We start from the raw sequence: 25680 nt of genomic DNA on the forward strand, positions 1-25680 counted from the left end.
AGGAAAATACTGCAGCTGAGGTGGTGTGGAGGTATCTCAGTTTCTTGGAACACAACATTGGAATAGGAAAAAAAATACAGTAAAGTATAATATAAGTATAAACAGCAACAATAATAACAGCAATAACAACAATAATTTTAACTTGTATTTGTCACTTCACAACTATGATTCTACATGCCCCCCAAAATCACAAGAATAAATCAAACAAGAAAAACAATATCATAAGAACTGAGAAACAAAAGTTTTAGTCTTTTTATACAGATGGTCATTCACACCACATGTGGTACATGTGGTGGAACGAAATTATGTGCACAGGGTCCCAGTTACATCCAACAATAAAATGTACAAGAAAAACAGTGATAAGATCTGAGATCTGAACTAAGCCTAAACATCAGCATCAACATCATTATAAGGCAGTTTGCAAAATAGTTACGGACTTCTGTATCTAACCGGCAAAATATAATAATCTGTGTAATTTATTGGGATTAACCTCCTCAAAGTGTTGGCATACAGCTGAAACCTTTTTTCTTTTGGCACACTCCATGAAAATAAACTCATCTGTCAGAAAGAGGTGAAACTCCAACACAAACACGTGCACACATCAAGCACATTTAAACACACAGCACACAGAATGCTGTCATGGTCAAAGGAACAAGACAAAGAGGAAAAATTGCCAAATTCCAAATAAACTTCAGAAAATTAGAAGAAGAAAAAAAAAACTCTAAGCATGGAGAATTGTTTAAAACTTACTCACAGTGTTAAATACGATTACTATACTAATATTATTATAAATGAACAAAAATTCTGAAATGTAATGTCAATGTTAATTTTAGTCATAACTATATATTAGCACGTATTTAGGTTGTTTTAAATTGTCCTGATCACTTTTATATATTTTTTTCCTTTATTGTTTCATAACTTTAATTATAATTTTCATTTACAAAAAATATTTTTACATCCGCTATAGACTTATAAAGGTTTTTAATCAATAAACAAATTTAAGACATTATGTTTCGGGACATGCAAAGACAAAAAAATTACCTGCCAGACTGTAATCAGGGTAAACGTGCCCATTGCTGTACCTGTGACGTTTAACACGTTCCCTTTTCAAGGAGGTTCTAGATTCTTCGGTTACTGATTTGTCGCTACGCCAATCAGATACAACCCCCGGCTGGGTTTTAGCCAATCAGAGACAGCGGTAGGCGGGCTTAACGTGCATTCAGCCTGTCAGAACCGCTAGCTAATGCTAGCGCCGCCTAGGAAGAGGAGAATTCACTCTGGACACCATCGCTCCCGGGGATTACCGCTGAATGAGTTTGCTTTATCCATCCTGACTTACATAACAGCTAGTCACTCGGTTAGTCCGCCTTCTGAAAGCGCAGGTTTATTTAGCAGAGCAATTTATTTCGGACTGACATTGTATTTTTTTTTAATAGTGCGGTCTTTCGCGGACGATAACTCAAAGAGGTTAAATTAGGAGCGCTCATAATGTCCGTGGTTGGCATTGATGTGGGTTTCCAGAACTGTTACATCGCCGTGGCCAGGAGCGGAGGCATTGAAACTGTTGCCAATGAGCACAGTGACAGATGCACACCGTAAGTATGAATGTTGACAGCTCGTCACCGTCCATAGACTGCGAGGCTATTACGCAATAATGCTTGCATCCTTGCACTGGCTGAGCGGTCAGAAAGGAAGGATGGCGATGGGCCCTGCTAGTGTTGGTTTATTAGCTGCCAAAGTAAGTAGTCTTACATTAAACATGATGTCCACCTCTCTGTGCTACAAACTTCTCTGAGTTAGGCATCTTAAATGGAAATGGTGTTATTTATACCATGATAATAACGGATAACACAATGACATTGTGTCTATTGTGAAAAACTGCACCCTTAAAATCCTCTACGACCCAGGCCAGAAAGGTAAACAGGTCAACCCCTTTAACATTTATCTTTCCTTGTCAGGTATTCTCTGTCAGCCAGCTGAGTTTGCAGCAGCCTGGATGTGCAGCTGCACTAGAGATGAGGGATTATTTTTGTGGCAAGGTGAAACCAGGGAGTGTCTTCTTGTCAGTGTCAGTCACACAATGAAATGGATCTCAGTATAAAAACACAATTGTCACACAACAAGCAGAATGTTTGCGATAGTTTCGCACTTTGTAATTTTGTCCAAGCGGTGCTTAATGTTGAAGGTGAACTGATTTGTCTCACTGCCCTAGTTTGTGTTTCTTTCCTAGACTCCCTCGTGACGTTGCCTTAATCTCAGCTCTTCATATTTCTGTTCAAACGAATAAGTTGAGTCGGGGACGCCGCATATTCGTCTTACCTGAAACCGTTATACTGAAAAAGGTGGCACGCAATGATTTGAAAGTCTCCTACGCTTATATATTTTATTTACAACGAAACATAGTTAACATTTCAAAAGTTGATAAAGAAGGTGGTTTTGAATTTGACGGCAGCAAGGCATCTCAAAAATGTTGGTCCATGTTGCCCCACTGTGAAGCATTGTCTCTTCTTTTAACAACATCTGCAAATGTCGAGGCGCTGAGGAGATTCGGCGTTTTTGGAAAGGAATGTTGTCTGATGGAGGATTCAAGCTGATAAACATGGGTTTTCTTGGATGGTAACACATGTTGTTCTAAAACGTGCATATTTTCTTTCAGTTGATCTTTATAACACTTAATGCAGCAGCATAAAATCAGGCTCCACGCCCCTAAATAGTTTCATCGCTGCCTTTTTTGCACCAGCTTTTATTAGTTATATACAAACATATTTGTAAATTAGTTTTATTGGCATTTTATGCTGTGAGTGAGACATGTAACGTTGCCAGGTGTCTGAACAACTGCAGAGCTTTGCTGAAACAGTGCAGGTTAGACATATTTCAGCAAACTAAAAGCTATTTAGACCACAATGCATTGTAGTATACTGACTTTGAGCATGCACATTAGTAACTGTACAATGGTGTGGATGTGGCTGTCCATGCCATAAGCAACAATGCACCCCCATACCATCTGAGAGGCAGGGTTGTTAACATAACAGGCTGAAATGACTCTCTCCTCCTTAGTATGGAGAATGTGGTTTCCAAAACAAATGTCAAAAATTGATTCCCTTGTTCACAAAACATTTTCTGGTTTTACCCTCAGTCCTTTTTAAATTGATTTTGGCCCAGAGAAGTTGGCAGCATTTCTGACTGGAGTTCACACATAGCTTCCTCTTTGCTTGATAGAGCTTTAATCTGGACTTGTGGATGGTGAACTGTTTACAGACTGGTGAACCTCTACCCATCTGTACTTGTGAGAGATTCAGCCTCTAAAACACCTATTTTGTTGCCACTCTCTCTTAATGATGTTGCCAGTTAATGCAACCAGTGCTCCTTCAGCTGTTTCTCATTTGCACCACTTACTTTAACAGTTTTGTTGCCACTGTTCTGTATTTTTGGGGTTGTGTTGCTGTCAAAACTAGTCAAATTTCTCAGTTTAAACATTTTATTTATTTACTGTGTTTGATTGCGAATAAAATATGGGGTTTATGAGATTTGCAAATAATTGCATTCTGCTTTTATTGACATTTTACGTAACGTCCCAATGTTTTTGTACCAGTAATTGAAGTTGCATTCTAATGTGTATGATCACATTTTTAGGGCTTGTGTTTCACTGGCCTCCAAAAATCGCATGATTGGAAATGCAGCCAAGAGTCAGGTGAGCTCAACCAACGGGTTTTTGTTTCATCCTTAATTTTAGAAGTTTATATTTGTAACTTAATGAGACAAAATATGCTTTGTGTTCTCTCTTTTTTGTATCAGGCTATAACTAATTTCAAAAATACCGTGCATGGCTTCAAAAAGTTCCACGGCAGAGCATTTGATGATCCATTTGTCCAAGCAGAAAAAAACAGGCTCCCTTACAGCTTGCACAAGCTGGCCAATGGAAGCGCAGGAATTAAGGTAAAGCATTTTACGACGTCCCGCACGTTTTCTCACCCTGTCTGCTGCTGTTACTGCAGATCTCTGTCCTTTGAATTAAGCCGAGATGCTGAGCACGGAGAGTCAGTTTGCTGCGCACATCCTTGACTGGCGTCTTCCACTCACCTCTTCTTTTAAAATGTTTACAGGTGCGTTACCTCGAGGAGGAGAAAGTGTTCACAGTGGAGCAGATCAGTGGGATGCTGCTCACCAAGCTGAAGGAGACGTCAGAGAGTGCCTTGAAGAAACCGGTGGTGGACTGCGTCGTCTCTGTGAGTGACACAAAACACTCAAGGCACCCGTCAGCTCAACAAGCGCTTCCAGGAAACTCGTTGATTTCTGCTTTGTGGCTCCACAGGTCCCAAGTTTTTTCACTGACGCTGAAAGACGGTCAGTCCTTGATGCGACTCAGATTGCAGGGCTGAACTGTTTGCGGCTGATCAATGACACCACTGCAGGTCAGTGTTCACGAATGTTTCTAAAGTTATGCATCTTTTATTTTTAAGTTGGGACACAAATAAATGCTAATTCATGCTTTTATTGCCAACAGTGGCTTTGGCTTATGGGATTTACAAACAAGACCTTCCTACTCCAGAAGAAAAGCCAAGAAATGTAGTTTTTGTAGACATGGGACACTCATCATTTCAAGTCTCAATCACTGCTTTTAACAAAGGCAAACTCAAAGTGAGCATTTCCCCTTTTTCTGTCGGAAAACAATCTAATATTAGTTTTTTTAAAGTATTAGATCAGTCATCTGTGTCGTTCATCAGGTTCTCGCCACAGCGTTTGACCCATACCTTGGTGGGCATAATTTTGACGAAGTGTTGGTTGATCACTTCTGCGAGGTGTTCAAGACCAAATACAAGCTCAATGTGAGGGACAATCCGAGAGCTTTGCTTCGGCTCCATCAGGAGTGTGAGAAGCTGAAGAAGCTCATGAGCGCCAACTCTTCTGACCTGCCTCTGAACATCGAGTGCTTCATGAATGACATTGACGTCTCCAGCAAGATGAACAGGTCATTTATTTTCATACGTTTTTCCTTTGATAAGACATTTCTAATGTCAAAACCTGTCATAAATCCTTATTTGTGACCTGCAGGGCACAGTTTGAAGAAATGTGTGCTCAATATGTAGTGAGGGTGGAGGGGCCGCTCAAAGCAGCCTTTGAACAATCAAGTATGTACCTCAGATTTGTCTGAAACCTATCGTCTAAATATTGTGTAAATTAAAAACCAAGCTTGCTAGAGTTTTAGACTGAGATCATCTTCTGATGAGAAATGACACCACTTTGGTCCGACCTATAAAAAACTGTTATGCACATTCTCATGTGATATCACAAGATGTCACTCAGTGTGTGTTGTGAATGACTCTCAGCTAATAACACCTAATTTTACCAATCTGTAAAGCTGACTCAGTTATAGACATTCATTTATAGATATTTCTTTGTATTTTAAGGTCGGTTAGCTGTAGCAACCAGCTTGATTTGATATTGGTGTGGTACTTAAATGCTTGCGTGTTTATTGTTTGGTCAGAGTTGAGTCGGGATGAAATCTATGCAGTTGAGATAGTTGGAGGAGCCACGAGAATCCCGGCTGTCAAAGAGAGAATCTCCAAATTTTTCTGCAAAGACATCAGTACCACACTGAACGCTGACGAAGCTGTGGCACGGGGCTGCGCCCTTCAGGTACAACTTTCAACACCAGCAGCTATTGCATGATTTATAAGGAATATGGTTCTAACCAAACTGTGCAGTTAACTTGTGTTTATTTGTGTGGTGTGTTCGGGTGCAGTGCGCAATTCTGTCTCCAGCTTTTAAGGTTCGAGAATTCTCTATTACTGACGTGGTTCCTTTTCCTATAACTCTGCGCTGGAAGTCTCCAACAGAGGATGGACTGGGGTAAAACATTTTTTGAAGCAATAGCCCAAAACACAAAGTAAACAATAGAAACTGTATTTTCTGGGGAAATATAGGAAAATGCTGCAAACTGAACGACTGCTGAATTTTGCTGAAGAGCTCAAACTGAGCTGTTCAAGCTAACAGAGGCAAACGCTAGTTTAACGCTAGAAGGAGCAAAGTGCTAGCTAAAACTAGAATTAATAAATAAAAATAATAATGAATAAATAAAAACAGCAAAAGGCTGGCTACAAGCATAAAGTAGCAACGAATAGCTTAAAGTAGCTTAAGGTGAGCTAAAAGGTAAATGGGCAAAGGGGTAGTAAAAATAGCGACATTTTAGCTATATGCTAAAAGTAGCAAACGGCTATAAGCTAAAACTAGCATTTAGCTAGCCTTTTGCTAAAGTAGTAAAAAAGCTTCTCATATTTAAAGTAGCAGATTAATAGCTGAAAACTAAACGTAGCACAAGAAAACAAAACTATAGCAAGTATGCTGAAGCAGCTTTCAATGAGAACAATGTTTTTGAAAGAATTGAAGTTTTCACTCTATTTCTATAAGGAAATAATTTTCTGTGTTTTCACGCAAAATTTATTTTAAGTAAATGTAATTATTTTGAAAATAACAAATTGAATGGCTAAAAAAAAGCACAGACTTTGCAACTACCAGTAGTTAAATTGCAAAAAAAAAAAAAAAAAACGTTCAGAAAAATAAACATGGGAAAAAAGGGGAAGTACTAAATTAGTATTCACACAAATAGTATTTTGTAGATGTTAGTTTTAAAATTGAGCCACCAGGGCTAAAATACTAAAATAATGCCTACTGTGATTTAACATCCAAACCCTGACTCTTGCTTTTTCTTTTGTCACAGGGAGTGTGAAGTATTTAGTAAGAATCACGCTGCTCCTTTTTCCAAAGTGATCACTTTCCACAAGAAGGAGCCCTTTGATCTGGAAGCGTTTTACAGCAGCCCTCAGGAGCTCCCTTACCCCGACCACAGAATAGGTAACGATGCTAACTCTGCTCCTTGGAGCTCCCTTTGACATAAACGTGCTGATCTAGAGCAATTTAAAACTAGACCGCAATTAGAAATAAAGCTCGCACAGATGGACTGCAATGACTCAGCCATGCTCTCAGTTGGGATGTCAGTTATTTCAGCTTCTTCTCATCTGAACTACTGCCACTAAAATATCAGAACAACCTGCTCACTTTTTCCCCCTTATGCTGTTGCCAGGCTGCTTCTCAGTGCAGAATGTGGTTCCTCAGCCAGACGGAGACAGTTCCAAAGTCAAAGTCAAAGTGCGTGTCAACATTCACGGCATCTTCAGCGTGTCCAGCGCGTCACTGATTGAGAAGCTGAAAGGGGAAGGAGAGGAAATGCAAATCGAGTCAGAGCCAGTGCTGCAGAATGAAGGCAGAGCAGAGGAGCAGGTGAGACATAAACTGACACAGCTCATCCTGCTTTTGTAATTAAGGCGTTGGAGAATCAGTCAGAGAAATGTGATACAGGAAGTGTTGGATACAAACGATGCTTGAGGAACTGTAATGCCATCAGATATATTTTTTAACTTCAGTGAAAATCTAACGCATCGCAGAGATCGTGTAAAGGTTTTTGCTTTTCAAAGATTTTAACCTGCAATATAAGCATCTACTGTTTATGCATCTTATATTGACTCAGTTTGAGGATGTGAACATCTATGTTCGATAACTGCCTGAAAATATATTTTTTAATTTCAGCAGAAAAAAAATGCAATTTAGAATTTAAACCATTGTGTTGCGATTTAGACCAAAATACAGGTGGACCAGGAAGGTCAAAGCCAGGGGAGCCAGCAGAACGAGGACACTAAGGTTAGTTTGGTTTCTTTTTATGAAACAAAGGAAAATAGTATGTTGACATAAAGCAAACCGAAATTCTTTTTTCCTAAACAAACAACATACTGATGTTTTAACAGACTCCAGTCCTGTAGGTTTAAAGCACATGGTCCACACTAACTTTTAATGTTATATAAAGCAAACATCTGCAGACATATTTACGTTCAGTAAGTTGACGTGAACATTGGGATTATATAAAGAATATTTAGCCTGCAGAAATCGATGAGCATCAGGCGTGCAAGGTTCAATCGCTGCTAAAAGGCATGCTTTCTGCACGTTTTGCTTTCTTGCTTCAGGAAGGGGCAGCTGCAGAAATGCAGGATCCATCAGCTGGAGGAAGCAAGCCAAAAGTCAAAGTGAAGAGCATTGATCTTCCCATTGTGGCTAACAACATCCGGCAGCTGGACAGCGACATTCTTATTAACTTTGTGGAGTATGAGGTGAGAGCTGCTGCTGCTCTTTGAACACCTGACTTCAATTTTATTATCAAACTAACATTTCCTCATTCAGACATCAGGATTTAATAAAAAAAATTACAGCAATGTGTGACTAAAGCCATCATTTAAAACAGATTTTTATATACCCGTGGAGGTTATGTAAGCTAATTTCATTTTAATTATGTTTTTATTGTTTTATTTTTACCGCACAGCGCCAAATGATCAGCCAGGACAAACTGGTAAAAGAAGTAAATGATGCTAAAAATGCCGTGGAGGAATATGTGTATGATCTGAGGGAAAAACTCTGCGGGATTTATCAAAAGTACATCACTGAAGAGGTAACTTTCACCTTTTTTATTATGTACGGAGCTGCACAAGAACAGTCAGCCAGTGAAATGTAATAAAGATGATTATGACTGAGAACATTTACTTAGCTTCTGATCTTCTGACGTCTAACAGGACAGTAACCGTCTGACACTGATGCTGGAGGACACAGAGAACTGGCTGTATGAGGATGGAGAGGACCAACCAAAACAAGTCTACGAGGAGAAGCTGGGTGCACTCCAGGTTCGTCTTCATTCGTTCATTTATTATATTCAGTCATATTATCACAAACATAAAGATATCTACAGTTTTAACGAGGCAATGTTCATTTATAATAAATCTTGTGACTTCCCAGAGGTTTGGTCAGCCCATTCAGGACCGGCACAGAGAGAATGAGGACAGGCCAAGAGCTTTTGAAGAGTTGGGCAAGAAACTTCAGCTCTACATGAAGTTTGTAGATTCCTACAGACAAAAGGTAAACTCTCTCAAATTGCTTATAACTTTAATTTATACTAAAAAAAACAGCATTAACAGATAATGTATAATTTCATTTTACTGTAGGTAGAAGTCTCCAATATGGTGCAAAATAATATACATTTTGTACATCTTGGAAATTGTTGATTTATTATCACTTTCTTAAGTGTTTTTGTTACTTTTCTAGTGTCAAACTTTAGTTTTAGTGGACAACAATGGTGTAGTTTTAGGTAAAAGAGGTAAAATTGAGATTTGCCAATGATTTTTTTCCTTTGTCTTTTTCAGGATGAACGTTTTGTGCATTTAAATCCAGACGAAGTAAGCACCGTTGAGAAGTGTGTGAGTGAAAGCATGGGCTGGATGAACAACAAGATAAATGCACAGAGCAAACTTGCAATAACTCAAGACCCAGTGGTTAAAGTAGCAGATATCATTGCAAAAATCCAGGTATGAGAACATTTATTAATCAGCTTATTTTTGCCATTCATTAGTGAGCCTTAAAAGTGTTCATTTTGCTTTGCTACCTGTTTCCAAACCAGGAACTGGAAGGTGTTTGTAATCCAGTGATCAACAGGCCAAAGCCCACAGTGGAGGAGCCACCTGAAGTGAACGACCCCAACAGTGGAGCTCATAACGGTCCAACATCTAATCAAGAAGCAGAAGGGCAGGGAGAAGCAAAGGGGAGCCAGCACACGAAGCCTGGCACAAAACACATGGAAGTAGACTAAAGATTTGCCTCTAATAAGCAAACTCTTCAACCAGTTCACCATCACTCGCTATTTAGACTGTAGCAAGAGAAATACTGGGACCATTTCTCAGTTCTCACCAGTCATCTCAGTGGAATTGTTTTTGTCTTTTTCCAGTGGACTTTACCTTTTTGAGGATTTTAAATTCACCCTATCATTCCTATGTGCTACATACAGTGCTGTGCTTTATTCTCTCGAGATCTGACATACCTAAGAAATTAAAGAATTTTGCTTTTTATTTGATTCTGATTGTGACATAAGGATGTTTTCTTTGTACTTTGTGTTTATATTCCACATTATTTTTAAGTTTCTAGAATCAATTCCTATAATTAGTACTATTCAGCCTATTCAAGTACGTAGTTGATGGCTATGTTTAGAGCTTGTAAATATTATTTTAGTAAATAAAATCATATTAAATAAAGAGCATGTTTCTAATATTAAATTGGAAATGCTTAAAACACCAAATATTTTATTACCTGACTAGCCATTTCTTTTATTTGTTTTCTTGCTATTTTAAATTTAAAATATGGAATGTCAAGAAGGCTCAAATTAATATATATTTTTAATCAAACAAAATGTCTTAACTCTTAATTTGTATTTTATTTTAAGCAAAATAAACAAAATAAATTGATTACATGAATAAAGACTGGATCTAGGTGAATTCTTGAAACGTGACCAGAACTGTAAAAAAACAAATAACTTACTAACTAAGAAGTTACTAACAACTTAATATCTATTACTGTACATTTAAAATTTAGGGCAGTTTAATTTCCTTCAAAACTGGAAATAGAAATAAAAATTATGAAATGCACGTTAAGTTAACACACAAACACATCTGCTAACGATTCCCCTTATGTAGACTAAATTGTCTAAATTAAATATATTCTAGAGCCATAAAGATTATGAAAACAAAAACAAACATATTAACCAAATAGATAAATATTTAAAGTGTAGGGTCCCTTTAAATGGGGGCGTGGTTAAATCGCTTGTTATCAAGTGACGTAGCACGTTACGCAGCCCCGAAGTAACGGGCGGATATTTTCAAAATGGAAGAAATGACAAAGTTTTGGAGGGGAACTGGAGAACTACGAATATTTGCACCCTGAGAGTCCTTTCATCACCTCTCCATGAACTCTGCCGAGCGGGGAACTTTTTTACAAGTCTGCATGCATCTGAGAGGACAACACCCGGCACGATGAGCGTCTCAATCGGTGACAAAATCGAGGTGAGCTCCTTTGGCTAGCACAAGCTAACGTTGACTCGGAGTGGTGCTAGCTTTAAAGGCTGCGGCGGCTGTTAACGGTGTTTGGGACTACGTTTAATGTAAAACTGCCTGAATCGACACATTTAATAAATATAGCCTGATATAATTTAGAAAATGAGCTGTCTAGATACTAAGAAAGCTAGCTTAAACTCCGCTTCTGCACTTGCAAGCTACGGTTTTAACCGACTATTGTTGTTATTATTTTCACGGAACATGTCTGCCAATGTTTCTATGTCTTTACCTGGTTGAAAGCCCCAGACTCTTGGGAGAACAGAGCATCAGTTTGGCAGCCCAACATGCTGCTTGGAAACGGGTTCTCCATCAGCGGGAGTGAAGCCGGGATAATTACAGGTTCTGGTTGGCCAGATGATGGCGTCAGGTGCTGGTAGCTTGTTTGACAGTTACTGGTTTGTTGTGCTGTGAGTTCATCCCCTTCTTGGTGTCATTAGTGGCTGGGTTGTTCCAGTAAACACCCAGCATGTCGCAGGCTGTAGGGACGATGTATGATCAGACTCTGACCTATTTCTTTCAAAACATCTCTGTTGACACCTGGGCCAGCAGAGATGATAAGGAAAGGGTGTCGAACACACAGGAGCTCAGGATTGAGGTATCTGCTGTTAAAGAGTCTGTTTTAAAGAATTAAGGAGGAGTGATCAGCAGAAGATAATGCCTTGTGCTTGTTTTTATTTCTGTGCTTTCAGGATTTTAAGGTCCTCACCCTCCTTGGCAAAGGCTCTTTTGCGTGTGTCTACCGAGCAAAATCAGTCAAGACTGGTGTGGAGGTGGCTATCAAAATGGTAAGATAATTTTATGTATTTCTCAGGCTGCTTGATCTTAAGTGTAGACATTGTAATCAACTCACAAGCTGTTGTGTGAATCTGACAGTTGAAGCATAAATGTGAACTGTTGGGATATTACACCATATGCACCTCCCTTGGGCTTTTTGTGGTCCCTCAGCGCCACAAACCCACTCGTTCACTGTCCTTATAGCAGACCCAAACACTCTGCTGTATGATTGTCCCATAATGGATTGTAATCCTATGGGAAGCAGGGGTATAATTATCTTGCTGTTCCCATCTGCAGATTGACAAAAAAGCCATGCACAAAGCTGGGATGGTTCAGCGTGTGACAAACGAGGTGGAGATTCACTGCCGACTCAAACATCCTTCTATACTTGAGGTAATGTCAGCAGGTGGCTGAGGAGTTTGTAATACTACGCTGTCTTGTAATAAACTACACCAGGTTGGTTGTGTTATTAATGTGTTCATCTCTTTATTAATATATATATATATTTTTTTTAAATATGCATACATATGTAGATCAGCTTCATGTTAAAATAACTGTATTGTGTTGGTATTTATTGCTTCAGAGTTTGTGGACCACCTCAGCAGCCTGTGAGCTGAAATTTAGATCCACGTGTTCCATATTTTGCTTGCCTGCACATTTATTGTTGGTCATGTGTTTTTAAAGCTCTACAACTACTTTGAGGACAGCAACTATGTGTATTTGGTGTTGGAGATGTGCCACAATGGAGAGATGAGTCGGTATCTTAAAGAGCGAAAGACGCCTTTCTCTGAGGATGAAGGTCAGGCAGAAATATATGTAAACACTTTAAAGAAATCAGATTTATGTTGTTGTTGATGTTTGTCAGCTTTGAGGCTGGCTTGCCTTTTTTTAATGATTATTTGTTTCATTTCACAGCAAGACATTTCATGCATCAGATAATGAAAGGAATGCTGTATTTACATACTCATGGCATCCTGCACCGTGATCTGACCCTGTCCAACCTTCTGCTGACGAGCAACATGAACATTAAGATAGCAGATTTTGGCCTCGCTACTCAGCTCAAGCTTCCAAATGAAAAGCACTTCACCATGTGCGGGACTCCCAACTACATCTCCCCAGAGGTGGCAACCCACAGTGCACACGGCCTGGAGTCGGACGTGTGGTCACTGGGGTGCATGTTCTACGCCTTCTTGATGGGCCGCCCCCCGTTTGACACGGACACAGTCAAGCACACTTTGTCTAAGGTGGTTCTCGGGGACTATGAGATGCCGACGCATGTTTCTTTAGAAGCTCAGGACTTGATCCATCAGTTGCTGCAGAAAGACCCCGCCCTGCGGCCCAGCCTCTCCGCAGTTCTGGACCACCCATTCATGACCCAGAGTCCACTGGTCGGGACCAAAGAGCCAAGGCTGGGGGATGATGGGTCCATAGACAGCGGCATTGCTACCATCTCAACCGCTTGCACCTCCTCCACCTCTGCTGGTAGCGGCACCCGACTCCAAAGGCGAACCAAGCACGTGATTGGTTCAGCTCTGCCCAATCGCATGTTGCCAAGTCTTCAACGCCAACCTAACAGTGCCTGCTTTGAGGAAGGGGACCAGAGGCATCGACATCAGGCGCCAGACATTTTGTACAGAGACGGCAGGAGCAGAGTTGTTTATGGTGGGGAGGGTGGTCAGCCTCATTCCCGCTTCCTGAGGCGGGCTCATTCATCAGATCGCTGCGGTGCAACCCCAGCAGGACAGACTTCAGCTGAGCTGGGGAGATGTCATTCAGAGGAGACTCTGGCCAGTGTCGGACTCCCCATCTTCCCCACCTCCTCTACTCCACAAACATTTTCAGAGCATGGCAGGCTTCCTTCCCCTCCTGTCAAACAATCTGCAAAGTAAGAAGTCTGTTTAAGAGCTGTTCTTTTTTTAAACTTACTTGTCACATTAATTCATCTTTTGTTTTTGTTTCAGTTCTGGTTATTTAACAACAGAAATGATACACCCACCAAACTTACAATATCAGGACATGGAGGGAGTTTCTAACTGGCTTAATAATGAAGGTAACATGAGCCTTTTCAATGCTATTTGTATGTTAAATTGTTTGTTAGCTTGAATTTGATTTAACAAATGTTGTTTTTTCAGCTCTTGGACAGAGGCCCACCGACAGCAGCACTCACAGCGATAGTGGCAGCTTCCACATCAGCAGAGGACCTTTAGGAGGTCCCAGTTCCTGGTCAGAGCCCATGGGTCGAGGTGTGCACCCTCACCACAACCAGCACCACCTGCATAACCAGCTTCCCCCCAACCTCGACTCATACAGAGAGAACACACCTGGAGCAGAGTTCCAGCCTCCTCACAGCAGGGACTTAAAGCTTCCTTCATCCAAACTCACTACAGACAAGAAGAAAACACTGAGAGACGTAGTCCCGCCTCTGTGTGCGTCCAGACTCAAGCCTATCAGACAGAAGACCAAAAACGCAGTTGTAAGATTTTGCACACTCTTTTTTTTTTCTTAGAGCAGTTAAAATACTTATAATTCATAATTATGTATTTCTGTCTTACAGGTGAGCATCCTGGACTCTGGTGAAGTGTGCATGGAGTTGTTAAAATCCCAAACTGGGCAAGAAAGAGTCAAAGAAGTCCTACAGATTTCCTGTGATGGTTCAATGGTACTATTACACTGAGAAAAACATGCAGGAAGTTAATATGAGCCTGGTACATGATAGTATTCCAATGTATGAATTGTGCTTTAATATTGCCATTTGTTCCAGGTGACAATTTACCAGCCCAACGATGGAAAGGGTTTTCCTGTGCTGGACTGCCCTCCAGCTCCACCAGAAGATATTCTCATCTGCAGCTACGAAGACCTTCCAGGTATTTAGATGGACCTGTCCCATCCTGAAACCTCATATGGTTTAAAATAAACAATTAGCCTCAGTATTTAAATTTTTTTTGCAGAAAAATACTGGAAGAAGTACCAGTATGCCTCCAAGTTTGTGCAGCTTGTGAAGTCCAAGACACCTAAAGTAACACTTTACACTAAATATGCTAAAGTGATGCTGATGGAAAACACCCCCAATGCAGATCTTGAAGTTTGTTTTTATGATGGTGAGTCAGAGATGAATAATAAAATGTGTGATTCCCACAAAAACGTTGGCTGACCTCACACTTTTTTTTTTGTGTGCCTCATTTAGGAGCGAAAACCCACAAAACGTCCGAACTGGTGCGAGTTGTGGAAAAGAGTGGGAAGTCATACACTGTGAAGGGGGAGGTAGGGCTGAGCGGCCTCAGTCCAGAAAGCAGGATGTATGTGGAGTTATCTGATGAAGGCCACAGCTTGTGTTTGTCACTAGAGGCCGCCATCACAGCAGAGGAGCAGCGGAGCGCCAACAAAGTTCCTTTCTTCCCCATCTCCATTGGCAGGTGAGAGAAAAACTCTTTCTGTTGTAATAAATCGCTTTAAGGCTGATACAGAATTCACACGGTTGTTTTCCTGCTTATAGTTTGTTCCTTATGTGTTTTTGGACTCAAACTACTTCAGCATACATTGAACTGTTTCATCCATCTGTATCAAAACACTCAGCTTGTTCAGAACATCCTGACTATGACTTTTGGTTTTTCTGACTTTTCTACTTTTTGAAATATTAAATGTTATGTAGCAAAGTTCATGCTCAATAATCCAGGTAAAAATCCAGCAATGTTCAGCAGGTCATCTGGACGGTTTCTTGTTTTTGCTGAGACATTTTGTCCTTCATCCAAAGGACTTCTTCAATCTGAGGACACGCCAAACAAACAGATTCCCACAAGCAGCATACTCCACAGTGGAAAAAACCCAGTTTGCTGACCAGCAAACTGGGTTTTGCCGTCCAGATGACCTGTCTAAACGTTATTTACTTTTTCTCCTCGACATGCCATGAGATTTTTAAAAAAAATCTTTGGAAAAGTTTGTGCCTTTTCAAATATATCCATATTTAGTTCATGTTTGTCTCATTTTCATTTTGTTTTCCTATGCTTCTTTTTGCCATTTTCGTCTCCTTAGGCATCCTTTTTAAGTCTTACACATCCTTATTGTCTTTTTTTTTTATTCTGTTTTTTTATTTATGGTTCATTTTGTCTCCTTACACCATTTTTGTCTCTTTGGATGTCCTTTTCATTTTTTGTCTTGTTTACGACCATTTTTTTTCCTTAGCCTCCTTTTTTGTCTTTTGTGCCTTTTTATGGATTGCCTTGATCTCTTTATGCAACTTTTTTTTTTTTTTGTCAGTTTTGTTTTTATGCATCCCTTTGGGTCTACTTTTGCACATTACAGCACTCCATGTTCACCCTGCATTTATCACAGAGACAGTTCTTTCTGTTTTGTCTTGTTTTTAAGCGACACTTTGTCGTGTTCTCTTCCTCACAGGAGACCTACCAGCTCAGACTCTCCATCCTTAGTGCCTGCGCCTTCGCAGCAGGTGCCTCTTGATGTAGTGTCACCTCCTAAACCTCCACAAATCACTCCTTCAGTAAGTGTCTCTGCACACAGGGTCCACAAACAGAATTCACTGAGATTACAATTTAAAAGTAAGACGTAAGCTGGATTTTCAGGACAATGTTCCAAGAGGATTAAAATGTCTTCCTATGCATTCAACAGGACAAAAACAGTGCTATTGCTGTATTTTTCTGTGAATTTGTTTATGTTGCATGTAATTAAAGCAGCATGAAGTAAAGCCAGAATGCTGCTGGTTCCACTGCAGATACTAATAATACATTTAAAACTAAACACACCTGTGCAAATGCTCACCTTAAACTCGGTGGAGCTTGTTTGATTTTTCACTATCATGTTACTATTTGCTTCCAGATGATATCCTACGATGGCTCTGATTTCACCACAGCCAGCCTGAGTAAGAAATGCTCTCCGCTGCAGCCAGACCTGACTCAGAGCACAGGGAAGGTGGTGAAGTCCATATTTGTGCCCAATGTTGGATGGGCATCCCAGGTACTGGATTAACTATTTCACTTAATACTCTGCTGAGAACATTTGATTTGATTTTTTGAAAATGATTTAATTTCTGCGTTTTACCCTGAAGCTGACGAGTGGGGAGGTGTGGGTGCAGTTTAATGACGGCTCTCAGCTGGTGGTTCAAGCAGGAGTTTCCTGCATCACGTACACGTCTCCAGAAGGGAGGATAACCAGGTCAGAGCTGAAATTTGATGTCACTTTTTGGTTAAACACAACGGTGTTTAGTTACAGCAGCTAAGAGGTGTCCACTCTGCAGGTATAAGGAGAACGAGAAGCTGCCAGAGCACGTCAAGGAAAAGCTGCACTGTCTCTCGTCGATTCTCGGACTGCTGGCGAACCGATCAGCACGTCACCTCCCGGCTCATTAAACACTTGAAAGTAGCATTAGTTCCCTGTGTGACCTCATCGGTCTGCTGTCCCTGTAAATATACCTTCTATGTGTTGGTCAGTTTTACGTGTACAGAGGATTATGAAGAGTTTTATTTTTTTATAACCTGACTGTTGTATAGTGTCTAAAATAGCTGTTAGAAGTTTCCTTTTTTTATTTCCTATGAACTGCGACTGATGGATGTGGATACAAGAAACATCTGGAGACTGGATGGAGAACTGCAGCACTTGTTTGTGGTTTCTTCTTTTGAACAACACATCTACTGTGAATGAAATTAAAATCTGGAAGGAACCTAAAACACAGTATGAATTAAAACAAAGAAGGTTTCACATGTTTATTTTGATGAACGGATTGGCCCTTTAATTAAAAAAAAAAAAAAAAAACTGGCCACAATTGTGAATTCTTAATTACAGAACGTATACAAAACTTACTGTATGGCTGGATGTAAGCCTAGGCGCATATAAACAATGTACAAGACACCCAAGAAGTAAACATTCATGTGGAAGCTGAGAACATGACACTGTCTGGGTAAGAATTTACTTATTTTTTACCATTTAGAAGAACAAAGGACACGGGATAGTGGTGTTCAGTGACATCAGCCCTCCAATCTGAACATTCTCCTGAACCTGCTGTAATTTTTAGCCTCGTGTTTTAGAAGTGATTTTTAGGTGGAAAAATGGATTCCTCAGTATTGCCGTTACTCTTGTCCCAAAGAGCAGCAGGGTAGTTGGGCTTCTTTATAACCACAGTGCAAAGAGGACAACTCTCCAGAAAAATAAAACGGTATAAAGGACCACTCCGGGATGGCAGAAGCAGCAAAATCAGAGAAATGTAATAAACAGAAGGCTGATACTCTTTAGATTAAGAAGTGTCCCTTTTACCTCCGAGTAAAACATTCACTTGTTCCAAAAACACCACTGCTTTAATATTTATATAAAACACCCCCCATACAATCTCAATAAAATAAAGTTACTCTTTATAGATGTCAAGACAAGTATTAAATTGGAGTAAAAAATAATGATCTCACAGTGAACATTGGGAACAAGAGCTTGAACCACCTCCCACAATTTCTTTTCCTTCTTTTGACCCAAAAAGTGACGTAAATGCAGCAGCTGGAAGAGAAAACGAGTCAAATCTGAGCTCAGAGCAAATGAACACACTTTACTGATGACTTGGTTAACAGAAGAGCTGTGATAATGTTCAGTAGGCAGCTTCTGTGGGGGTTCTTGCATACATACAACCTACACAATTTTTAAATTCAAAGGTGACAAGTTATGCAGCAGCTCTGCCTCACATCTTCCAATCAAGTTTGCCTCATGTTATAAATTTAAAATCTAAAGACAGCGCGCGTTGATGCAGGAGACAAACTCTTAATGGGATGCGAGGAATTTCATAAAATCTCTCTGGAATATTGAAAATAATCACGGGATTTATCCGAAAACACATCTGCAAGCAGAAAAACGGGGGAATGATCCAAACGTCTGGCACCGTACAGAAAAAAAACAGACTTGAAAAATCAAACGCAACTTGTTGGTCATGAAGATTTTCCTTTTTTCCCTCCATTTTTAACTGTTCACTGTATTTTTATTTATTTATACGAAGCAAAACTAATGGCACTTAGAAAAATAAACAGCTCGCGTTTGTTCTGAAACTGATCCCAAAGTCATCGGCCCTCGTTGTGTCACGCTCACATGCAGCCTGGGATCATTGGATCGAACGCCCGGCCTCCTCTTCCGTCAGTGGTTTCAACCAGAAAAACACGCGGCACCGGCGCGGTTTGTTGCAGCAGAAACGTGCCTGCGTGGAAAAGTTTTCGTGTGAGTCGTACATTGCACATTTAGTGGTGAGGCTCTCTTCACTTTGGATTAATCGTCTATCTTTTATCATTAGCTACCTCATCTGGACCCTCCATTACAGAAATCTCACAAAAAAAATAAAATCAACTATTAGGCGAGAGTTCCCAAAAGTTCACATTACAGTACTGTTAAAGTCTCATTAGACAAACAAAAAATACAAAAGAGGAAAAAAAAAAAGCTTACACCCAATCACCAATATTTTCAGTAAATATAGGAAAAGGCTTATTTTGATTAGATACATATTAACATCATATTTAATTTGTTTATTATTCATTATTATTCTCGGCACCACTGTACAAACAGATGTTTGTTCAGGGCTTAAACGGTGAGGAGGGGGTCAGTCACTGGGAGGACGCCTTGGTCGCTATCGTGGAGACACAGTGCTGCTGAAAGTTTGGAGACACGGTCGAGTTGCAGCCCAGTCTCTGCAGCTCTTTCCCCCGCATGCTGCCGCAGCAGCCCGAAGACGGCGGGGCGGGGCCCGGTACCGTGGGGCTCGCCGGCAGCTCTTTGGATTGTTCGTCGGCGGGAGCAAAGTCGGGGTTGCGGCTCTGGAGCTCGCCGCTTATGTGGTTCAGCAGGTCGTTGAAAAACTCAGGGACGCCCTCGTAACCTGGAAACACAGGACAACAACTCAGGACTAGTTCAGAACAAACAAGTAAACAAAAATCTTAAATTAGAAATGAGCAGCTTGGTCAAAGCATTACTGGAACGCAAGCAGCTCTGCAAACAGACCGAAACCCTGTAGGGTAAAAATGAGTTTCCTCCTCTGTGATGTTCTTCTAGCTCTTCAGCGCAGCTGGCCTCAGTTGTTAAAAGTTTCCTCGTTTTCTCTTCATCCGCTTTCAAAAGCTGCTGGTTTTCTGTTGATGTGTTTATCTGTGCAGTGAAACACTACCTTCACTTCTGAAACTTTAAGAGTCGTCTTTAACTTGTAATAAATCTATATTTACTCTTGTAAAGCCTTCTTGGTTTATAATTTAGAAAGAAAGGGTTCTTTACTTGGCCGCCTTTTATTTAAAATGATGGAAATTATTAGATAATATATAAACTATTGTCATATTCTCTGGCTATTAAGGGTTTATTTTGTTGATTATAACAAATACGTGTTCTTCTTACAGTGTTTGAACATTTGGACTAATTAGTCTCTGCTTTAATTTACAGTAATTGTAGAAATGATTCAGTGTTCACATCGTCCTTTTCCTGCACGTTATTGCAATTTAACTTTTGCTTCCATTAGCTTCTAGTTAATTTGACTTCTTTAAGCTTTTAAGTCTTTTACACCTGTTAAGGAGAAATGTTTTAGCTGCTTAAATGATGAACCCTCAACTGTTTAACTACATTTGAGTTAAAATGTTTTACACAGTCAACTTGTAACCCTTTTATATAAATACTTTTAAATTAAAGCAGAGTTACATCAAGCCAATGATTATGCGACAGACTTTCTTTTTTTTCATTAAAAGGAGGTTTAAATAAATATGTTCTTCTGTTTATGTGCAAATAACACAAGAACGAAAAGCAGCACGTACCAGGAAATGCGTTGATGTCAATGACCGCATGCTGTCCTGTTTGGTTGTTGATGATCACATCAATGCCAAACAGAGACACACCCAGCGCCTGTCTCAACAACCTGGACAGCTCCCTGATGACATCATCATTTGGCGGCTGAGACACTCCCTCGATGTTTTCTCTCTGGGGTGATCCAAATATGAGAAAACTGTTTCACCAACACAGCTCATAACTTAAACAAAACAAAAGTCCACATTGGTTGAAATTCTGGACATACTGAGGTCAAGTCTGAGGATGACTCTGGTTTGGAAACGTTGTGACTGTTGAAGAAGATGGCTTTCCTGTCTGAGAGGAGAACAAAAGAAAGGAAAACCGAGTTTAAGCTTGAGGGCAAATCCAAACAGCTCTAATCAAGGACAGTAGATGGCAGCAAAGCTCAACTGGTTACCAAGAATAGTAATAATAAATAAAAGAAAATAACAGAATGTGATTGTTTATTGATTTATATACCTGGGGGGGGGGGGGGGTAAACTTTTTAAAGACAAAGACAAATGTGCTAGGTTGATTCGCTTCTCCTTTTCTATATTTTAACCACAAAAAGTAAGATGAGGGGTAATTAAACTCAATCATCGTCCAAATAAATCCGCCTCTCAGCACGTACTCTGTTGTGGAAACAACAACACCTAAGATCAGCTCCTTCACGCTCACGATTGATGAATACAATTCAAGTTTGAACTTAGAGAGAGGAACAGCAGAATGTAGAGACCGTCACCATATTGTTGTTGCAGTCTAACCTGTTTCTCTTTGATGCATCCTTTGCCACTCCTGTCTAGGCACAAAATGCTTAATGCTGCAAAGAACAAAGATTGAAGCCCTGTGAGGTTGCACTGCTGGGGTATGCTGCTTTTTGTGTTTGACATGGGCCTAATTTGCCCGTCTTACCAGTCTGCATTCCAGTCTGAAAGCAACTGTTCTTGCTGCCCAGGTTCACAAAGCAGTCTACTACACTGATGATGAAACTGCTCTGCATGAGGGCCTCTACTGTAACACATGCAAATGCTGGAGTCTTCTGTGTCATGGGACAGCCCTGTATTCAAAACATCACCGGTGAAGCTGCAGACATGTTTGAAGGAAAGCCTCCCTGCCTATGTTTACTTTCAACAGCATGTACAGACAGGATAAAACTCGATTGCAGTCTGCTTCACCCCTTAAAAGGGCAAAAAGGTCCAATCACGGGGGCTATAAAGCCTTTTTATGAGGTCTTTTATTGGGTAATTTGAACAAGCTGTGCAGATTGTACAGAGAGCAATGTGGCTGTTAGCAGCCTTTGGACTTTTGTTCTGCTCACCTGCTGGTCCAGAGGGGAAGTTCTTCAGGGAGGGTCTCTCCACCACGGTGTAGGAGTCTCCCACCACAAACACCTTGTAGAGGACCGCGTTGTGGTTGATGAAGCTCTGGATCACACACGGAGGCTTCACATCCTTCAGGTCATCTTCACTGAAGATGATGGCCATCTGCGAGTGGAATAAAAACACAATCAGCCGAAACTGAAAGCTAAAACACTTTTTTTTAAATTTTGTTGTTTGGACTTGACAATCTTGCATTAGGACAAGTGCTTTTTGTAGGAACACTGCGAGCGTCCTCAGAGTCCTGAAGCTTCTTACCTCGTGGGAGTTGGTGCCATGAGCCACCCGTGTTTTGCAAACTGTCAAAATATAAAAATAAAAGACAGGAAAAAAAAAACATAAGCCAAGTAACAAACTGAGTCATAAGTGAAAGACTTGAACAGAAGCAGAATTACACGTCATTAAAAGATGCAGTCACCGAAGGTTTAGGATGACTTTATAAAAAGACACTTACTGAAGGGGAATGTGAGACCTTGCCTCCTGATCTGCTCCAGCACATCTGGGCTGCACTCCGTGTTCAGGACCATGAAGGGGGGAGAGCAAATCCTCTCATCTAATCAGAAGAAAAGCAGAAGAAGAATGAAGATGAGATTCAACGATAAACATTCCAAGACGAGCAGAAATAGTTTTGTGGGAGAGAAATATGCGCATGGTTTCAGCAGACATGTTTTCTTTTTGTTATTTACATTTGTTATGACGATCTTGATTAAACAATCCTCAAAGTTTCCTGGTAAAACTGCGCACATTCTACAAACAGTTAATCTAAAAGGTATTGTCAGATTAATAAACCAAGAAGAGCATATTAATAATTTTAATCTCCATATTTGATCACTTATTTGTGATCAGGTTGTGGAGGCAACTGTTCTAGGAGAAAACAACAACATCCCTCTACCCAGTGACACACTCCAGCTCCTACTGGGAGATCCCAAAGTATTCCCAGACCAAAGAGGATATAAAATCCCTTCAGCGAGTTTTGGGTGTACCCCAGGGCCTGTTCCTAGGGGGACAAGCCTGAAACATCTTCAAAGAAAGGCCTCTAGGAGGAATCCTAATCAAATGGCTGAACCACCTCAAATGACTACTTTCGATGTGGAGGAGCAGCAGCTCTACTCGGAGCTTCCCTCCAGATGACGGGGCTCCTCACCTCATCTCGAAGGCTGAGTCCGTCCACACTATGAAGGAAGCCCATTTCGGTCATTTGTATCCAGGACCTTGTTCTTTCTGTCATGATTCAAACTTTGTGACCATTGGTGAGGGTTGGAACATAGACAGACCAGTAAATCCTGAGCTTAGCCTTTTTTTTTTTTTTTTTAACCACGACCGACCGAAGAAATGTTCTCATTATTGAGGACAAGGCCTCCATCCATCGATACAGCTACTGCTCCATTCTAACATCACTAAGACGCCCAGATACTTCAACTCCTCCAACTGAGGCACGTTATTGACAAGTTTATTTCCAATTTACTGACATTTGATATAATAAAGTTAGTCTAATATTAAAAAGATTTGTCTAATAAGCTCATTTTAACCGGTAGTTGTAACAAATACTTGTTTCGCATAATTAAAGTCTGTTCATAGTGAGTTCTCGTGACCTGTTCACGACACCGACGGAGTGAATGCCATGTGAACTTCCACTTCCTCCCAAACATCACTCGCTGGCATGCTTCTGTTGCTTAAGAAAACACTGATGACTTGCATTTACTCCCCTAAACCAGCTTCACTCCTCACATTAAATATCTTTAAATCAAAATACGGAAATTTTGTTTTTCAACATCAAGATGGCAATCTATCATCATATAAAAACAGGTTCCAAATAAAGGCCTAGCATTCCTTGAAGGATTTCATTGCAGCCACACAAACCCCATTTCTCAAGGAACAAAGCAGCGAAGCTATCATATCCATCACTGGGATTTCACCAGTCGCCTAGCAGCAAACAAAACAAGTGTAAAGAGGCCACAGCATTATTAACTGCAAATATTTGGCCTTTTTTCACCTGCCTCCAACACACATCAAACAAATCTCATTACATTACAATTTCAGATCACATCTTGCAGCAAGCGACCCTGTTCTGATGAGATGAGTGGGAAAGTCCTGCAGCTTTGATAGAATTCCAAACTGAAAATAATAATAATGATAAACTACTCAAACATCTTCTATAGTGGCCCTGCTCGCACTTGTAAACCAAAGAAGTTGGTGACCAGGTCAACACTGAAGTTGGCAAACTGCTAAAGACAAACGCAGAGTAGAACCATGGCGGTGTTTGTGCAGTGGAGCCTCAGCGGTGGTAGGCTCTGCCAGCAGGTCTGGGGTTTACAGTCATCACAGTCACAAGATGAAAACCTTCTGCTGATTTGGGAGGCCTGTGGTTGTGAGACGACCTCAAGATGGTGGGGATTATCTTCGATAATGTAGCTGCTTTTTAAAAGAGGTCTGCTAGTGTTTAATCATGTATATACAGTAAATTAATGCATATCGATTGGAGGTTCTACCGTTTTCTCATCTAAACAAGACAAAAAAATACATAAAAACTGCATCTGAATAATAATTTTATACTTCCTTTAAGACAATACAGTATTTTTTCTTAAAATGAGCTCTGCCACATTTTATTTGCGTGTAATATTTCAGATGCTCCAACAACTTGATGGTAGGCTACATGTGGCTAACCTAATTGGCCGGACATAATCAGTATGGCACACACCTGTCTGTAGCGTCAGGTTACGTTTTCTAGGACAGAGACAGAAATGGGTCTCATGATGGGTCAAAAATGACCATTTTAACAACTGGACTTTGAACCTGTAAAAATCTTAAAGACCTGAAGTGACGGGAGGGATGATCTGCACGTGAGTTAAGGAAGTCCAGCTGCCTCGATTTAAACTTTAGATTACCATGCTGCGTATGCCTGAATACCTTCACCAGCATACCTCTGAGAAGACCTGAAGAGATCAGAAACACTGATGTTTCTTATCCAAAGTAAATATTCTATAATGGATAATTTAAAAAGTTCTGAATATTTAAAAAAAAGGGACAATGTTGCATTTCTCTTTAAACGTACAAATACAGCTTTCGCTTGTCATTGTGGATTATTGCCAGTAGAATGACGGGAGAAAATAAAGCAACAGCCAATTTCACCCACGATATTACAAATATCCACACTTTGACGGGCCTGTAAATTTAATTCTCAGTTCAGCTGCTGTTTTTTTATTATTATTATTTTTTTAATACAATTTTGTGAAACTAAATTCACAATAGGAAGACTCAATCAGATATTTAAAAAAAAAGCCAAAACAGAGCATTCACAGCTGATAGTGTCCTGATGCTGCTCAGTAATCCAGGTAGATGAATCGAACAAGGTTGAGTCAGGTCCTCTGGACGGATTCTTCTTTGCTGAAACAAACAGAGAACCTGACTCAACCCTGTCAGATTACAGCTGAGAGCTTTGAATTTCTGGTGTTATATGACAGACAGGAGCAAAATAATTATTTTCCTTCTTCAGAGGCAGATACTTTCCCCTGAGCAGCTGGGTCTGTTCCAGCTCCAGCTCCGGTTCTTTAACCGGGCCGTGTTGAAATGCAGGAAACCTGGAAGTTTACTCATCCGTCATCTCTGCTCCTCATGCTGAGGTTATTTTACCAGGACGAGAATAGCTGCTTAATGTCCTACAGAAAACAATCTGATGGGGAAACATCCCCCCCATTACGTCACCAAGTTCCCAAAGGCTGGTGGTGTTAAACAAAACCTGCCAGAAGATCCAAACCTTGTCAAATGGAAAACATTTCAAA

At 40.4% G+C, this 25680-nt stretch overlaps 3 protein-coding genes across 3 annotated transcripts in view; 2 read left to right on the top strand and 1 right to left on the bottom strand.

Annotated features, from left to right (window-relative positions):
* The first annotated feature begins 1257 nt into the window (after positions 1-1257).
* Positions 1258-9910, top strand: hspa4l (heat shock protein 4 like). The gene is made up of 20 exons (XM_037695002.1): positions 1258-1357; positions 1437-1595; positions 3634-3691; positions 3796-3936; positions 4104-4226; positions 4313-4412; positions 4505-4638; positions 4725-4969; positions 5053-5129; positions 5486-5637; positions 5744-5850; positions 6719-6852; positions 7082-7278; positions 7633-7695; positions 8016-8159; positions 8369-8494; positions 8616-8723; positions 8836-8955; positions 9240-9401; positions 9494-9910. The coding sequence occupies exons 2-20, from the start codon at positions 1489-1491 to the stop codon at positions 9680-9682; spliced, it is 2487 nt and encodes an 828-aa protein (XP_037550930.1). The 5' UTR covers positions 1258-1357; positions 1437-1488; the 3' UTR covers positions 9683-9910.
* A 985-nt stretch (positions 9911-10895) lies between these two features.
* On the top strand, positions 10896-17334 carry plk4 (polo-like kinase 4 (Drosophila)). Its single transcript, XM_037695182.1, has 15 exons — positions 10896-10925; positions 11666-11761; positions 12048-12143; positions 12435-12549; positions 12666-13635; positions 13712-13800; positions 13883-14223; positions 14305-14409; positions 14512-14614; positions 14699-14848; positions 14935-15163; positions 16143-16245; positions 16581-16718; positions 16810-16916; positions 16999-17334. Exons 1-15 carry the CDS (start codon positions 10896-10898, stop codon positions 17108-17110), a joined length of 2784 nt encoding a protein of 927 aa, XP_037551110.1. The 3' UTR covers positions 17111-17334.
* A 1876-nt stretch (positions 17335-19210) lies between these two features.
* The window catches only part of itpk1b (inositol-tetrakisphosphate 1-kinase b), a 29363-nt gene continuing 22893 nt past the window's right edge, over positions 19211-25680 (bottom strand). Inside the window, exons 6-11 of the mRNA XM_037695183.1 lie at positions 22356-22454; positions 22160-22200; positions 21844-22009; positions 20773-20840; positions 20516-20678; positions 19211-19599 (exon numbers count right to left, since the gene is read on the bottom strand). Of these exons, the coding sequence (XP_037551111.1) occupies positions 19328-19599; positions 20516-20678; positions 20773-20840; positions 21844-22009; positions 22160-22200; positions 22356-22454 (809 nt within the window). The 3' untranslated portion in view covers positions 19211-19327. The remainder of the gene's footprint in view (positions 19600-20515; positions 20679-20772; positions 20841-21843; positions 22010-22159; positions 22201-22355; positions 22455-25680) is intronic.

The sequence above is a fragment of the Nematolebias whitei genome, chromosome 21, assembly GCF_014905685.2.
Source record: "Nematolebias whitei isolate Nwh7 chromosome 21, NemWhi1, whole genome shotgun sequence".
NCBI classification, from domain to species: Eukaryota; Metazoa; Chordata; class Actinopteri; order Cyprinodontiformes; family Rivulidae; genus Nematolebias; species Nematolebias whitei.

Excerpts from the sequence above, each read along its gene's own strand:
- hspa4l (XM_037695002.1), top strand. The coding sequence starts at position 1,489 with ATGTCCGTGGTTGGCATTGATGTGGGTTTCCAGAACTGTTACATCGCC. Across the intron at positions 3,692-3,795 it reads GAAATGCAGCCAAGAGTCAG|GCTATAACTAATTTCAAAAA; the intron begins GTGAGCTCAACC and ends TTTTTGTATCAG. Across the intron at positions 8,956-9,239 it reads TAGATTCCTACAGACAAAAG|GATGAACGTTTTGTGCATTT; the intron begins GTAAACTCTCTC and ends TGTCTTTTTCAG.
- plk4 (XM_037695182.1), top strand. The coding sequence starts at position 10,896 with ATGAGCGTCTCAATCGGTGACAAAATCGAG. Across the intron at positions 14,849-14,934 it reads TGAAGTTTGTTTTTATGATG|GAGCGAAAACCCACAAAACG; the intron begins GTGAGTCAGAGA and ends TGCCTCATTTAG. Across the intron at positions 16,719-16,809 it reads ATGTTGGATGGGCATCCCAG|CTGACGAGTGGGGAGGTGTG; the intron begins GTACTGGATTAA and ends TTTACCCTGAAG.